Below are 18553 nucleotides of genomic sequence, written 5' to 3'. Positions count from 1 at the left end.
TCAACATATATATTGTGTATTATGGTAATATTTACCTCTAGGTGTACTGTTTTGTTATATTTGGCTGCTTAATTTGCTAAAATGCAAAAGGTTTCAAAGAATGAATGCATGTTTATCAGTTAAATAAATGTGTAAATATACCCTTTTACAACTGTTTATTCCAAACACAAAATAAAAATGGATAAATACCACTAACGTGGCCAAAAAATAAATATGGATAAATACTGACGGAAATGTTAAAAAAACATAAAAACCATAGAACCGGGAGCCCTAATTATAAGGGTCAGTTGACGTAAGATAACGTGAAAATATAATAGATTGCAAACTGCAAAAGAGTTGTTACAAGTAAGTAACTTCTTCCAAAGTCTCAAATTGGCCTGCCCATCAACGCTTGATAGCACGACAACCCTCTTTGTATACTGTTCGATGATGTTCTGCTGCTACCAATGATTCCTGGTTTACACTAACTTTCCAAACCGTTACAGCCACTGACCACTTTCCATCGCTTGTTACAGAGAGGATCAACCAGACGGTAGAGATTGTGAAGCACACCGTTGACATCGAGGAGAAAGGCGTGAAACTCAAGCTCACTATTGTGGACACGCCTGGATTCGGAGACGCAGTCAACAACACAGAGTGGTATGAGGGATAAATGTGTTCAGCGAAGGCGTACCGACGTGTGGGACTTGTGGCCCGCATCACAGAATGGTACACAGGGTGCACGAGGGCTCGCGTCACAAGAGTAGTATGGAGGGTGCACGAGGGCTCACGTCACAAGAGCAATATGTGGGGCGCACAAGGGCTCACATCACAAGAGCAGTATGTGGGGCGCACAAGGGCTCACATCACAAGAGTAGTATGGAGGATGCACGAGGGCTCACGTCACGAGTGGTGAGGGGTCACTGCGGCATACAACAGCTCACTGTATGGAGTGGCCTATAGGGCACATGAGGACTCACAGCGCAGAATGGTGCATGGGGCACACAAGAGCTCACATCAAAAGAGTAGTATGAGGGGCACACAAGGGTTCACATCACAAGAGTAGTATGAGGGGCACACAAGGGTTCCCATCACAAGAGTAGTATGAGGGGCACACAAGGGTTCCCATCACAAGAGTAGTATGAGGGGCACACAAGGGTTCACATCACAAGAGTAGTATGAGGGGCACACAAGGGTTCACATCACAAGAGTAGTATGTGGGACACACAAGGGTTCACATCACATTAGTAGTATGAGGGGCACACAGTGACTCACATCACATGAGTAGTATGCAGGGCATACAAGGACTCACATCACAAGAGTAGTATGAGGGGCACACAAAGGTTCACATCACAAGAGTAGTATGAGGGGCACACAAGGGCTCACATCACAAAAGTAGTATGAGGGGCACACAAGGGCTCACATCACAAGAGTAGTATGCGGGCACACAAGGTCTCACATCACAAGAGTAGTATGCGGGGCGCACAAGGACTCACATCACAAGAGTAGTATGAGGGGCACACAAGGACTCACATCACAAGAGTAGTATGCGGGGCACACAAGGACTCACATCAGAAGAGTAGTATGAGGGGCACACAAGGGCTCACATCACAAGAGTAGTATGCAGGGCACACAAGGTCTCACATCACAAGAGTAGTATGCAGGGCACACAAGGGCTCACATCACAAGAGTAGTATGGGGGTACACAAGGGCTCACATCACCAGAGTAGTATGCGGGGCACACAAAGGCTCACATCACACGAGTAGTATGCAGAGCACACAAGGACTCACATCACAAGAGTAGTATGGGGGTACACAAGGTCTCCCATCACAAGAGTAGTATGCAGGGCACACAAGGGCTCACATCACAAGAGTAGTATGGGGGCACACAAGGACTCACATCACAAGAGTAGTATGGGGGTACACCAGGTCTCACATCACAAGAGTAGTATGCAGGGCACACAAGGGCTCACATCACACGAGTAGTATGCGGGGCACACAAGGGCTCACATCACACGAGTAGTATGCAGGGCACACAAGGACTCACATCACAAGAGTAGTATGTGGGGCACACAAGGTCTCACATCACAAGAGTAGTATGTGGGGCACACAAGGTCTCACATCACACGAGTAGTATGCAGGGCACACAAGGGCTCACATCACAAGAGTAGTATGGGGGCACACAAGGACTCACATCACAAGAGTAGTATGGGGTACACAAGGTCTCACATCACAAGAGTAGTATGCGGGGCACACGAGGGCTCACATCATACGAGTAGTATGCGAGGCAGATGAGGTCTCTCTACACAGTGTGGTACATAGTGAGCAGGAGGCCTCACATCATAGAGTTGTATGGAGGGCACATGGGGGCGAACTGCACAGAGTGGCACACGGGCACACAAAGGCTCATGCTTCATGTTTGTAGGACGTAGATGTTCGTGCCCAGGGCTATCATGTGATTTCTGGTCGTTAGTAGCCATTTTCAGTGGCACGTGCCTTTTTAGCCCTCCCTTATAGTGAGCAGAGCCTGCAATAGAAGTCTTTAGTTTGTGTTGCAAAACCAGCATCTTGAGCTCTTTATTGGGCTTTTTCAACTTTCTAAACCAGGAAGTGGGCAGAACCTCTACATAGCACATTCTTGTGGACTTTCTGACTCCAGGTGGCTAACCTGTGACCTCTTTTTTCTAGGACCTTCTGTCTAGTGAGAGAATACACCAAGGGGCATTTTACTTCTTAATAACTGACTGACAGTAAACATTAAAAGTAGTGCAGACAATAAGAATCACTTCACAAACAGGGCGACCCAGGGGCTGGTAGGAGAGGCATGAAATGTTGAACAGGCATCCAGCAGGCTCAGCAGGGGTTCTTCCAAAATTCAAACTGAGCCATGAAAGGCCGAAAATAAACCTTGTATCAGCAGGGTGGACCCCTGGTCATCAGGTACCCCAAAGGACCATCCTCTTTGCACCTCTGTAATGGGCCTGGCATTGAGTGTATTGTGACCTTTCACCTGTGGTTGTCGCCCCCACCAGGATTCTGCCTATACTTTGTCACAGCGTCTGAATGTACAAACGTGATCCGGGACATAGGCTGCAATGTGCTAATCTAAATAGCTTGAAAACTGGCCCAATCTCTAATCCGTTATGGCTTCTGACTATTTTGAGATACTGAGGGTATTACAATTTTACCTATGTATAAATTAAGGTTTTTTTCTTTGGAACCTCCCGTGTTGCTAATTAGCCGCTATAGATCTATTCCGTTGCCTTGCGTTACAATCTCTCAATGTCTTTTGTTACTGTCACCCATTGACCTGCATCTGAGTCGTTGACTGACTTGCTCTACACACTCTGACCGGCTTGCATTACAGTCATTCACAGAATCGCATTATAACCTCTCCTGATGCCTGTAACAAACTCTCACTGACTTGCACATTACAATCTTTCATTGACTTGCTTTAATTGTTTAATTGACGTACATTACAGTCCCCTATTAACTTGTGTTACAGTCATGCATTCACTTGTGTTAGCATCACCCAGTAGATTTGTGTTACAAACTCTTATTGACTCGCGTCTTGCTATCTCACGGACTTCTGTTACACTGGTTTATTGATCTGCATTGCAACCACCCATTGACTTGCATTGCACTCTATCGACGTGCGTCAAATTCAACTGACTTGCATTGCACTCTATCGACGTGCGTCACATTCTATCACTGCCTTGCATTGCACTCTATAGACATGTGTCACATTCTATCACTGACTTGCATTGCACTCTATTGACGTGCGTCACATTCTATCACTGACTTGCATTGCACTCTATTGACGTGCTTCACATTCTATCACTGACTTGCATTGCACCATATCGAAGTGCGTCACATTCTATCACTGACTTGCATTGCACTCTGTCGACGTGTGTCACATTCTATCACTGACTTGCAATGCACTCTATCAATGTGCGTCACATTCTATCACTGACTTGCATTGCACTCTATCGATATGCCTCACATTCTATCACTGACCTGCATTGCACTCTATCGACGTGCGTCACATTCTATTACCGACTTGCATTGCACTCTGTCGAAGTGTGTCACATTCTATCACTGACTTGCATTGCACTATATCGACGTGCGTCACATTCTATCACTGACTTGCATTGCACTATAGCGACGTGCGTCACATTCTATCACTGACTTGCATTGCATTCACTTGTTGGCTTGTGCTACACTGTCTCATTTTCTTGCATTACACTGCCTCATGTTGTTGCATTACACTGCCTTATTTACCTACATTACAATCACACATCTACTTGCACTGAAATTTCTCATTCACTTGTGTCATAGTTTCTCATTGCCTTGCATTACAGTCTTATGGACTTGCGTTACACTATCGTATGGACTTACACTGCACTCCCTTTTTTTACCTACCAGCATTTCAGTCTCAATTCACTGACACTACACATTATCATTGACTTGAGTTACACTCGATCATTGACTTCAGTTATACTCTATCATTGACTTGAGTTACACTCTATCATTGACTTGAGTTACACTCGATCATTGACTTGAGTTACCCTCTATTATTGACGAGTTACACTCTATCATTGACTTGAGCTACACTCCATTATTGACTTGAGTTACACTCTATCAGTGACTTGATCCATCATTAACCTGAGTTTCCATCTATCATTGACTTCAGTTACCCTCTATTATCAGCTTGGGTTACACTCTATCATTGACTGAAGTTACACTTTATCTTTGACTTGAGTGACACTCTATAATTGACTTGAGTTACACTCTATTATGGACTTGAGTTACACTCTATCGATGACTTAAGTTACACTCTGTCATTAAGTAACTTGAGTTACACTCTATGATTAACTTGAGTTACAGTCTATGATTAACTTGAGTTACACTCTATTATTAACTTGAGTTACACTCTGTCATTGACTTGAGATACATTTTGTCATTGACTTCAGTTACACTCTATCATTGACTTAAGTTACACTCTGGTATTGACTTGAGTTGCACTCTGTTATTAACTTGAGTTACACTCTATCAATGACTTGAGTTACACTCTATTATTGATTTGAGTTACATTCTACTATTAACTTGAGTTACACTCTATCATTGACTTGAGTTACACTCTATAAATGACTTGAGTTAAAACCTACTATTAACTTGAGTTATACTCTATCATTGACTTGAGTTACACTCTATTATTAATTTGAGTTACACTCTATCATTGACTTGAGTTACACTCTATTATGGACTTGAGTTACACTCTATCGAAGACTTGAGTTAGACTCCGTCATTAATTAACTTGAGTTACACTCTATTATTAACTTGAGGTGCACTCTATCATTGACTTGAGTTATACTCTATCATTGACTTGAGTTACATTTTGTCATTGACTTGAGTTACACTCTATCATTGACTTAAGTTTCACTCTGGCATTGACTTGAGTTACACTCTGGCATTGACTCGAGTTACACTCTGGCATTGAGTTGAGTTACACTCTGTCATTGACTTGAGTTGCACTCTGTTATTAACTTGAATTACACTCTATCAATGACTTGAGTTACACTCAATTATTGACTTAAGTTACACTCTGCTAGTAACTTGAGTTACACTCTATCAACGACTTGAGTTACTCTACTATTAACTTGAGTCACACTCTATCATTGGTTTGAGTTACACTCTATTATTAACTTGAGTTACACTCTGTCATTGACTTGAGTTACACTCTGCTATTAACTTGAGTTACACTCTATCAACGACTTGAGTTACACTTTACTATCAACTTGAGGTACACTCTATTATTAACTTGAGTTACACTGTATCAATGACTTGAGTTGCACTCTACCATTAACTCGAGTTACACTCTATCAATGACTTGAGTTACACTCTATTATTAACTTGAGTTACACTCTATCATAGACTTGAGTTACACTCTATCAACGACCTGAGTTACACTCTATTATTAACTTGAGTTACACTCTGCCATTGACTTGAGTTACACCCTGTCATTGACTAGAGTTACACTCTATTATTCACCTGAGTAACACGCTATTAATGACTTGAGTTACACTCTATTATTAACTTGAGTTACACTCTATCATTGACTTGAGTTACACTCTGCTATTAACTTGAGTTACACTTTATCAACGACTTGAGTTACACTCTATCATTGACTTGAGTTACACTCTATTATGGACTTGAGTTACACTCTATCGATGACTTGAGTTACACTCCGTCATTAATTAACATGAGTTACACTCTATTATTAACTTGAGGCGCACTCTATCATTGACTTGAGTTACACTCTGGCATTGACTTGAGTTACACTCTGGCATTGACTTGAGTTACACTCTGTCATTGACTTGAGTTGCACTTTGTTATTAACTTGAATTACACTCTATCAATGACTTGAGTTACTCTCTATTATTGATTTGAGTTACACTCTGCTATTAACTTGAGTTACACTCTATCAACGACTTGAGTTACTCTACTATTAACTTGAGTTACACTCTATCATTGGTTTGAGTTACACTCTATTGAGTTACACTCAATCATTGACTTACGTTACACTCTGCTATTACCTTGAGTTACACTCTATCAACGACTTGAGTTACTCTACTATTAACTTGAGTTACACTCTATCATTGGTTTGAGTTGCACTCTATTATTAACTTGAGTTACATTCTATCATTGACTTGAGTTACACTCTGCTATTAACTTGAGTTACACTCTATCAACGACTTGAGTTACACTTTACTATCAACTTGAGTTACACTCTATCATTGGTTTGAGTTACACTCTATTATTAACTTGAGTTACATTCTATCATTGACTTGAGTTACACTCTGCTATTAACTTGAGTTACACTCTATCAATGACTTGAGTTACACTTTACTATCAACTTGAGTTACACTCTATCAATGACTTGAGTTACACTCTATCAATTACTTGAGTTACACTCTACCATTAACTTGAGTTACACTCTATCAATGACTCGAGTTACACTCTATTATTAACTTGAGTTACACTCTATCATAGACTTGAGTTACACTCTATCAATGACCTGAGTTACACTCTACTATTAACTTGAGTTACACTCTGCCATTGACTTGAGTTACACTCTATCATTGACTAGAGTTACACTCAATTATTCACCTGAGTTACACGCCATTGATGACTTGAGTTACACGCCATTGATGACTTGAGTTACACGCCATTGATGACTTGAGTTACACGCCATTATTAACTTGAGTTACACTCTATTAATAACTTGAGTTACACTGTATCATTGACTTGAGTTACACTCTGTCATTGACTTCAGTTACACTCTATCATTGACTTTAGTTACACTCTCATTGCAATCGCCTCTTGGCCTGTGTGACATCCTCTCATGGATTTGTTACGATCACCCTTTGACCGGGTGTGAAGTCCACAATGAACACATCAGTTTGGTAGATGTGGCTTCAGTTTATTAATTGCAGCATCAGCAGAGACCTCACCCACATTCAAGTTCCAGCAACTGACTGAGCTCGAAACTCAACACATTCCACCTTGGAAACCACCCCACATTCTAGATCTCTACACCACCCCTTAGATACAGAAAACCACACCTGGGTTGGGAGCTCCCTTTCTCCTGCATTAGAATGTCTCATTACCTGCATTGCAATCTCCAAAATAACATTTTATGTTATTGATAGACACAGAAAGTCCAGGGTGACAGTAATACTCACATTTGAAAACTGATCTCCGCTCGCCCTCAAGTGGTCAAGTTGTTAATTACACTAAAAAGAGAACTTTGATCAGTGTTTTTTGCTGTGGGACAGTCACGGTCCTACTTCCAAGATGCTTTTTATAGTACTCTAAATAGTAACAGATTCGTACTAGACACTACTACAAGTTGGTATTTACAAGCATAAGGGCGTGGACCTCTTCCTTGCCTAACTTTTCCACGTAAGTGCAGACCTGCCAGCTTGAGAGGAAAATCGGCTGTGTGAGGAGGGGTTGTGGCTTTGGTGAGGCGGGGCTTTTATGCCAAGAACTTCCCGAGGGGGCCTTCTGCTCCATCCCCTGCCCCCTTCGACCTCCTACTTACATCACTAACCAGCATTTTCAATGCAATGGGTCTCGCATTTGCTCAAGTTAGAGCTATTACGCTATGTAAAATGCAGCGGGATCGCACTGCGTGGAAAATAAACAGATAAAGTAGTCCGGACCCCAGGCTGAAAACATCGAGGCTCGTATGTTTTTAGTAGTTTACCAGTGCTGTGTAGGTGGGCTAAACACAGGAAAAGGCATGACGTATGCATGCCTTTCACAAATGAAAGCAAGCGGATTTTAAAAGGCAAGCCCACAAACCAATGTAAGTGGCTGACGTGACATGGGCATGGTTTTAAGCCGAATGGGAGATTACAGAATCGACGGAATGCTTTGCGCTCGCCCATGAAAATGAGAACACATGATTGCTGAGACTGCTGGTGATGTCCTGTGGTGTTTCCACAACCCTTAATGGTCATTGCCTGCTTGCAGCCTCACATGATGAGCTTGAAATCCACTCTCTGCAGTGGTTTCCAGCTCGCCTTGCCTGCCATTGTGTGATATTAGCTCCTCACCGGGTGATCATGTGAAGAGAGCCAAAATCATGTGTCACATGGTGTCACTGTGTGATTTGGCAGGTCTGTAAGTGTGCTAAGTTACTAGCAGTAACTTTACACTCATAAATTCGGTTGTACGAGACTCTACTCCTCGATCTGAGGGGGCAGACACATGTAAGTCTACACCTGAGTGTAACTTGTACTTGGAAATGGGAGAATTACACCTAGGTGTTTAAGTAAATAGGTGAGTGAATATGCACTTGTATATTTAACTTTGTGAAAAAGCCCTTCCGTGTTTTGTAGCAAATCAAGGGGCCCGATTCACACCACTGAGTTTTGTAGAACATGAAGTTGGTCTACTGTAGTACGTTTCACACACTACACAGTGGAGCTCACAAACTTACAGCCAGAGGGATCAGTCTCCCCTATCTTTTCTGTGTAGAAATCTCTGCCAAGGTGGCTGACATCTCCGCAGACATAGGTATTCATTTTTATAGTTAATGTAGGAGAGACCAGGGAAGTGGCTGGAAAGTAGGGAATACCTACCACTTAATTGGGGTGGGCATAGAGAAATTTACAGAGAGTTCAGGGAGGGACATGCTAATGTAACCACACAGCCACAGAAGAGTTAGGCCATTGCTATTCACAGACTACACTCCTGAAGTCACTGCAGCCCTAAGTGTGTAAATGCACTCTAAACCAGCCTTGGAGTAAATCAGTGCCAGACACGGCCACTCTCAGCTACTACAACACACTCCAATAACAAACAGTGGAGACAGGGATCACCCCCTGCCCCCCACCACCCAATAGAACCTAATGCTAAATTAATTAAATTACATCGATATTCAAATTACATATATTGCTTAGTGCTTAAATATAAATATCAATTAATAATTCTATTATGGTAAAACTAAATAGTGAATGTATCTAGAAAAAATATGTTGGGGTTCTAAATGTTTATTAAAAAGATAAAGTAATTTAAATCATTTAAATACAAAACCTTTAACAATATTTACTACATATTAGATATAATTATTGTTAGTGAGGGTTTCACATTTTTTTTATTAATCTTTAAAACTTATGTATAAATGAATACAGTTTAAATGTTTTGTACACTTAATTTGATGAGTAAAGGTGCAGTGGCATTTTATTGTATTATTCATAGGTTAATAATAAGTATTTTAAATTAATTTACATTTATATGCTGCATAAACATGTGTTTTATATACTTTTTTAAAAGAATAATAAACTTTAAAAAAAATATATAAAACACATGTTTATGCAGCATATAAATGTAAATTAATTTAAAATAGTTATTATTAACCTATGAATAATACAATAAAATGCCACTGCACCTTAACTCATCAAATTACGTGTACAAAACATTTAAACAGTATTAATTTATACATAAGTTTTAAAGATTAATTAAAAAAATGTGAAACCCTCACTAACAATAATTATATCTAATATATGTAGTAAATATTGTTAAAGGTTTTGTATTTAAATGATTTAAATTACTTTATCTTTTTAATAAACATTTAGAACCCTAACATATTTTTTCTAAATACATTCACTATTTAGTTTTACCATAATACAATTATTAATTGATATTTATATTTAAGCACTAAGCAATATATGTAATTTGAATATCGATGTAATTTAATTAATTTAGCATTAGGTGCTATTGGGTGGTGGGGGGCATGGGGTGATCTCCCTATGGGAAAATATAGGACAAATTATTAAAGAATAATAAACCTTAATAATTTGTCCTATATTTTCCCATAGGGAGATCCCAACCACAGTGGTGGAAATCTCTCTTTATGGTGCAAAGTTCCTTTGGTAACTTTACACTCATTTGTGTTATAGGAAGACTCACCCGCTAATATGAGACGGTGTTGACTCGTAAGTCAACACCTAGTTGTAAAGCTTCACTCAAAAACAGTGACTAGCAAAAAAGTGGTCTTACACCTAGATTCAGCAGTAACTATATATGTGAGTAAACATACACATGGAAATTAACGTTTGTGAATCAGGCCTTTTTGTGTCCAACCTTTGAGTGGACCACATGTACTTACATTATATAGAAACACAATTGTTTTCTCTGTATGTTTTTCTTCCTTTGAGGTTTTGTACCTTTTATAAGCGGGTTCCAAACAGATGTGTTTTTAACAGCAGAACAAAGTTCAGACCTGTTATACTTACATGTACTGGAAAGGCTGGAGAGTGGCTGGGTTTATTATTTACCCCATAAAATGGGCAGAGAGAAGGGCGCCAGGCTGTGTTTTTAACACAAATAATATACTTTTTTAATTAGCGCTTCGCACCTTATTTACACCATTTCTAGTTGCTGCAAAAAATGGGTGTTATGTAACTTACCTTAATGGTACTTAGTTTGCGTTTTCTTCTCTTGTGAGCTTCAGGTAAAAGCAGACATCAGTAGCGAGTGTTTAACTCGCAGAGTTGTTTTAATGGAAGACCTTTTTGTTGCAACACAACCTGAAAATGGCGTTACAATGTGTGTCTGTTTTTAATTGTGGTTGAGATCAGAATCCTTTGGTGGCTGGAAACCTATGCAAAGTTTGAGATACCTATAAGGATCTGTACTGTGAGTTTGTTGTTTCCTGTGTAAGTCACCCCGCACTAGAGGCGCCCTTCAGCTTGTGTTGTCCATCCCCTGCAGCTGGAAGGCCATTACAGACTATGTGGACCAGCAGTTCGAGCAGTACTTCCGGGATGAAAGCGGCTTGAACCGGAAGAATATCCAGGACAACCGTGTTCACTGCTGCCTGTACTTCATCTCCCCGTTCGGCCATGGGTGAGTACTCACCACTGCGGGTCACATACGTGTGGTCTTTATGTGTGTGCATGAGAATGAGGGATATTATTGCTGACTGAGCCAATCGGAGACCAGAGTTCCCATCTGTCTCCATCTGTGGCTGCATGAGGCTCCTGTTCGGGGGGACAGAACGTGCAGAGGAACTGCTTGGTGAAGGTAAAATCAGTACAAGAAATTGAAAAAATCGGAGGCAGACGCAGGAGACGTATTGAAAGTTTTGTAGCAATCACAGACCAGAAGAATAGGAGAGTTTGGAACCAAGAAAAGAAAAGGTAAGGGCAGGGAGAATTAACTTGGTCCTTACCTGCCACCTTATCTATCCCTGTTTGAGGCAGAATATGGGTCTGCTTAAGAGATTCATTTTCAAAGTATCTGTGTTGAAGGCAGAAGATGGGGTCTACCTGAGAGATACATTTGCAAAGTATCTCTGTTGAAGGAGGCAGATGGGGTCTACCTGAGAGAGACATTTGCAAAGTATCTCTGTTGAAGGCAGAAGATGGTATCCACCTGAGAGATATATTTGTAAAGTATCTGTGTTGAAGGCAGAAGGTGGTATCCACCTGAGAGATTCATTTGTAAAGTATCTCTATTGAAGGCAGAAGGTGGTATCCACCTGAGAGATTAATTTGTAAAGTATCTGTGTTGAAGGCAGAAGGTGGTATCCACCTGAGAGATTCATTTGTAAAGTATCTGTGTTGAAGGCAGAAGGTGGTATCCACCTGAGAGATTCATTTGTAAAGTATCTGTGTTGAAGGCAGAAGGTGGTATCCACCTGAGAGATTCATTTGTAAAGTATCTGTGTGGAAGCCAGAAGATGGTATCCACCTGAGTGATTCATTTGCAAAGTATTTGTGTTGAAGGCAGAAGATGGTATCCACCTGAGAGATATATTTGTAAAGTATCTGTGTTGAAGGCAGAAGATGGTATCCACCTGAGAGATTAATTTGTAAAATATCTCTATTGAAGGCAGAAGATGGTATCCACTTGAGAGATTAATTTGCAAAGTATCTGTGTTGAAGGCAGAATATGGTATCCACCTAAGAGATTCATTTGCAAAGTATCTCTGTTTACGGCAGAAGGTGGTATCCACCTGAGAGATTATTTTGCAAAGTATCTGTATAAAAGGCAGACGATGGGGTACACCTGAGAGATTAAGTTACAAAGTATCTCTGTTGAAGGCAGAAAATGGGGTCTACCTGAAAGATTCCTTTGCAAAGTATCTCTGTTGAAGGCAGAAGATGGGGTCTACCTGAGAGATTCTTTTGCAAAGTATCTCTGTTAAAGGCAGAAAATGGGGTCTACCTGAGAGATTCCTTTGCAAAGTATCTCTGTTGAAGGCAGAAGTTGGGGTCTACCCGAGAGATTCCTTTGCAAAATATCTCTGTTGAGGGCAGAAGATGGGATCTACCTGAGAGATTAATTTGCAAAGTATCTCTGTTGAAGGCAGAAAGATGGAGTCTATCTGAAAGATTCATTTGCAAAGTATCTCTGTTTAAGGAAAAGATGGGGTCTACCTGAGAGAGTCCTTGGCAAAGTATATCTGTTGAAGGCAGAAGATGGGGTCTACCCGAGAGATTTATTTGCAAAGTATCTCTGTTTAAGGCAAAAGATGGGGTCTACCTGGGAGATTAATTTGCAAAGTACAATACCAGCCCCCCTAGGTTCTAATTTGAATTCCTACATTAATCAAACAGTGAGATCCTAGGCAAATTACTTCATTTTTACTCCTCAGTTTCCTTAGTAGCACTGGTATTGCCTCATCTTGAAAGTTGCTATTAAGTTGTGTATATAAACTGCACACTTATATTTCTAAGGTGGTGCCTAATGGTAAACATTTACTGCTCCTGTGCATATTACAATAGCCCAAACTCACAGTATAGTGACACTAAAAGCCTGTGTGTGGAGTTTATACTGTATATGCTTTCTGCATTCAGATGGTATGCTTTTTGTTGGGAGGATAATTTCACAATGTGGTGCTGGGGTTCATTGAACAGAGTTTGTTGTTTCACAAGAACAAATGGCTTTGTGGTTCTTACACAACATTCATGTTCCTGGAGATCGTTGCACACTTCACTTATGCATGCTCATGGGACTCACTGCACAAGTGTGGCAGGTCTTTGGACTCATTTCACAAGAGTGAATGGTCTTGACCACTCATTACTCAAGAGTGTTCTTTCTTATTACGGATCAAGGCGCAAGAGTGCATGGTCTTAGGGTCTGTTGCACATGAATGCATAGTCTTGGGACTCGTTGCACAAGAGTACACAGTGCAGGAACTCCTTGCACAAGATGGTGCTTATCTTGGGTCTCATTGAATAATGGTGCTCTTTCTTAGAATGCATCATTGAACAAGAGTGCACAGCCCTGCGACTCCTTGCACAACGGCCCATGTTCAGGCGATTCATTGCACTAGAAGGCATGGTCTTGGAATCATTTCAAAACAGTTTATGGTCTTGCGGTTCCTAATACAAGAATGCATGATCTTGGAACTCATTGCAGACGAGTACATGGTATTACACACGGTTGCATAATCTTGGGATTTGTTGCAAATGAATGGACAGTGTTGGGACTCATTGCACAAGCGTAAAGAACTCTTTGCACAAAATGGTGCTAATCTTGGGTCTCATTCAACAATTGTGCTCTTCTTGAGAATGTATCATTAAATAAGAGTGCACAGCCTTGAGATTCCTTGCTCAAGAGTTCGCGGTCCTGCGATTCATTACACTAGAGGACATGGTCTTGGACTCATTTCAAGAGAGTGTTTCTGCTACAAGAATACATGATCTTGGAATGTATTGCACAAGAGTGCCAGGTCTTGGGTCTCAGTGAACAAAGGTGCTCTTTCTTCGGTTACATAATTAAACAAGATTGCACAACCTTGCAACTCCTTGCACAAGAGTCCGCTGACCTGCGATTCATTGCACTAGAGGACATGGTCTTGGACTCATTTCAAAAGAGTGTTTCTTGCACAAGAATATACGATCTTGGAATGTATTGCACAAGAGTGCACGGTATTACACAAGAGTGCCTGGTCTCGGGTCTCATCATCACCAATCATGCTCTTGTTTAGAGTGCATCAGAATGCATAGGAGTCCGCGGACTCATTTCAAGAGAGTGTTTCTTGTACAAGAATACACGATCTTGGAATGTATTGCACAAGAGTGCCAGGACTTGGGTCTTATGACCAATCATGCTCTTGTTTAGAGTGCATCAGAATGCACAAGAGTCCGCGGTCCTGTCATTCATTACGCTAGAGGACATGGTCTTGGACTCATTTCAACAGAGTGTTTCTTGTACAAGAATACACGATCTTGGAATGTATTGCACAAGAGTGCCAGGACTTGGGTCTTATGACCAATCATGCTCTTGTTTAGAGTGCATCAGAATGTGCAAGAGTCCGCGGTCCTGCGATTCATTGCACTAGAGGACATAGCCTTGGACTCATTTCAAGAGAGTGTTTCTTGTACAAGAATACATGATCTTGGAATGTATTGCACAAGAGTGCCAGGTCTTGGGTCTCAGTGAACAAAGGTGCTCTTTCTTCGGTTACATAATTAAACAAGATTGCACAACCTTGCGACTCCTTGCACAAGAGTCCGCTGACCTGCGATTCATTGCACTAGATGACGTGGTCTTGGACTCATTTCAAAAGAGTGTTTCTTGCACAAGAATATACGATCTTGGAATGTATTGCACAAGAGTGCACGGTATTACACAAGAGTGCCTGGTCTCGGGTCTCATCATCACCAATCATGCTCTTGTTTAGAGTGCATCAGAATGCATAGGAGTCCGCAGACTCATTTCAAGAGAGTGTTTCTTGTACAAGAATACACGATCTTGGAATGTATTGCACAAGAGTGCCAGGACTTGGGTCTTATGACCAATCATGCTCTTGTTTAGAGTGCATCAGAATGCACAAGAGTCCGCGGTCCTGCGATTCATTGCACTAGAGGACATGGTTTTGGACTCATTTCCAAAGAGTGTTTGTTGCTACAGAATATATGATCTTGGAATGTATTGTACAAGAGTGCATGGTATTACACAAGAGTGCCAGGTCTTGGGTCTTATGACCAATGATGCTCTTTCTTAGAGTGCATCAGAATGCACAAGAGTCCGCGGTCCTGCGATTCACTGCACTGGAGTTTGTAGTTTTGGGGACTGTATGCACAAGATGTCTGGGGACATCTCGCTGCACAAGAGTGCATTGTTTTGGGATACATACTCACATATTTCTTTTACAGGATTTTCAAAGATATGACTTCACAAGATTGTGTTCTCTTGGGACACTGCACAAGAGTTCACTTTTTTGCCTGTTTGCTCTTCAGAAGTAGGCCAGCCAGCCTCAGAGTGCACATGGCGTGCAGAGTATTAAACGCGAGCATCCTGCTTCGTTAGGATTGTAGACTCTTGTGGGCTTGCATTGCATGGTATTGTGGTGGAGCATTTTGTGGCACTTTTGTGGCTATTGTCGCAACCTCAAAGCACTCTGCAGATCGATGCTCAGAGGTTCTGTTTCAGAGGTGCAAGGATGTGAAAAGAGATTTAGTAGTGACGACATTTATTACTACTGAGTACTAGGGGGGCCCGAAGGGTGTTCCCCACATTTAACAATATACTCATTTGGCAGAAAAAACAGAACTCTGAGGACAGACGTGAAGTGTTACACACACAAGCCAATATACATTGTGGACTTAGAGAGGCCCAATCTTCATTACAAGAAAAGTCATGACACTGCGACCACTCAAAATGCAAATGATTGTTGATAGATCTGAATTTTTTAGGCAATTTATTCTGAAATGTGCATGTCTCTACTGAGAAGCAGCTACCTCCAGTTCAGGCTTTGAGGTAAGTATTGTCTATGAACTGCTTCGACATTCACGAGGCTTCACTTTGGGTTGTAAAGTCTGCGTTTCGACTGAAGGAAGATGTGTCTCAGCCGGAGGATCGCCTGATGTGGGATGTAAAGGGCTTTGATGAACACTGTAGCTGGTAACCAGGGCAGTGCTTTGAGGACAATGCATGGGTGGGCTGTGTTGACTACGTAACACTGACCTAGGTTCCTCTTTTGCACCAGGTTGAGGCCGGTGGACGTGGCCTTCATGAAGGCGCTCCACGAGAAGGTGAACATCGTGCCACTGATTGCGAAGGCTGACTGCTTGATACCCAGCGAGATCCGGAAACTGAAGGAGAGGGTGAGGCACTGAGGGCTCTTCCTTCCAGCTTCAAGAGACTGAGGAGGGTACAAGGACTGCTTCATCTGGGGACAGTCTTTAGTCCCAGACCAAAGTGTTCCTACGATAGGATGGAGAGCATCAGGCAGGCGGGGGATAAATTAAAGAAAGTAGTATTGAACTCTAGCTTTAAATGCCCAATGACTTGCACAATTCAAAGGTGATCAGCAAGTTTTAATGTTCTGATCCTTCATGCAGAATTAGACTTTGTGGTAAGCTGTGTGCTTTGTGGAAGTTACCATGTTCCGAAAATGTGCTTTATCCGTCGAAGTTGTGTCTGAGGGTCTGTCTAAGTTGCCGCGTTCTCCAAGAATGTGTTGGATATGCCATGATTATGATAGATGCCCTGTGGGTGTGGTAAAGCTCCTTGGAAGTGGTAATACTCTGTGGGTGCAACAAGCGATATGTCAGAAGCCACCTGTATATGCTAAAAAAGTCCATGGATGTGTCTGATGTCCATAAATGTGTTTGTGTTCACACAAACGTGTTCAATGTTAGACAGATATGTTGGGGTTTCCATTGAAGTGTTTGATGCTACATGGATGTTTTAGTGTTTCCATAGATGTCTGAAGATACATGGACGTGTTGGTCTTTTCAGGGATGCGTTCGATGCTACATGGATGTGTTGATATTTCATTAATACTAATCAATTCTACATGGATCCGTTAGCATATCCATGCATTTGTTGGTGTTCCCATGAATGTGCTTGATGCTACATAGATGAGTTGATGTTTCCATTGGTGTATTGCTACATGGATGTTGTTTTTTTCCATAGATTTGTTCAATGGTACATTAATGAGTTGGTGTCTCCAGGGATGTGTTCAATGCCATATGGAAGTGTTGGTATTTCCATGTATCTGTTTGATACTTCATGGATATGTTAGTATTTCAAAGGATGTATCTGATGGAACACGGATGTGTTGGTGTTTCCAGGGATGTATCTGATGGAACACAGATGTGTTGGTGTTTCCATGGTTGTATCTGATATTTCATGGATGTTTTGATTTTTCCATAGCTGTGTTCAATGCCACATGGGTGTATCGGTGTTTCCAGGGATGTGTTCAATGCCACATGGATGTATTGGTGTTTCCAGGAATGTGTTCAATGCCACATGGATGTTTGGTGTTTCCAGAGATGTGTTTGATGCTACATCGATGTGTTGGTGTTTCCATGAATGTGCTGAAAGCTACAGGGAGCTGATGATGTGCCCATCAATGCTAGTTGAATGTTTTGAACACTCCATGTACATATTCAGATACTCCATAGACTCACAGACCTGTCAAATCCTAAACAGTGATTAAAATGTTTATATCTGAGTCAATCTTATGTGGATGTCTTAGATAATCAAAAAAGGGGGAGCAAGAAGCATAGAGTGGAACCACTCAACTTCCAGATACGTAGATAACTAATCAATGGGGGAGTGGTGCCATGATAACACCTCCTCCTATCCTGGAAAACCGTAGATTTAAAAAAAAGGACTCTGACCCACTAGAGTTTCCACTTGTGGCATGCTTCATCTTTAAGTCCACACCGAAACACCTAGGGTCCTGAAGAAAGCCACGAGAATCGATGGGGCCAAGGTGGCTGAAACATGTAGACAATGGTTGGATTGATGCCGGGGGGTTCCTAATTTTGCTCCCTTTTACACCATGCTTGTATTTTTAACCTTACTCTAGTACCAGTTATAGTTTAATAAAAGAATCCCCTTCCTTGGTTACTAATGTTATTTGAATAGTGATCCAAAGAGGAAATCTCCCTTAGAAGTGCTCCCTTTTTCTAAAGGTTGAGGCCACCCGGACACACTAGGTAAAACATGCCACAAGAGGAAACTCTAGTCGGTGAGAGTCCTTTTAAACAATTCAAAGGGTTTTTCAGGATAGGAAAGGTGTTATAGTGATGCT

At 41.3% G+C, this 18553-nt stretch overlaps 1 protein-coding gene across 2 annotated transcripts in view; it reads left to right on the top strand.

The window, feature by feature from the left end:
• SEPTIN5 (septin 5) overlaps window positions 1–18553 on the top strand; it is a 256211-nt gene that overhangs the window by 217425 nt on the left and 20233 nt on the right. For both annotated transcript variants that reach the window (XM_069215311.1, XM_069215312.1), the window contains 3 exons: window positions 516–639; window positions 11266–11400; window positions 16496–16613. In XM_069215311.1, the coding sequence (XP_069071412.1) occupies window positions 516–639; window positions 11266–11400; window positions 16496–16613 (377 nt within the window). The remainder of the gene's footprint in view (window positions 1–515; window positions 640–11265; window positions 11401–16495; window positions 16614–18553) is intronic.

This window comes from Pleurodeles waltl, chromosome 11, assembly GCF_031143425.1.
Source record: "Pleurodeles waltl isolate 20211129_DDA chromosome 11, aPleWal1.hap1.20221129, whole genome shotgun sequence".
Taxonomy (NCBI): domain Eukaryota; kingdom Metazoa; phylum Chordata; class Amphibia; order Caudata; family Salamandridae; genus Pleurodeles; species Pleurodeles waltl.
The sequence above is the reverse complement of the archived record's forward strand: the minus strand, read 5'-3'. Positions and strand labels throughout refer to the sequence as shown.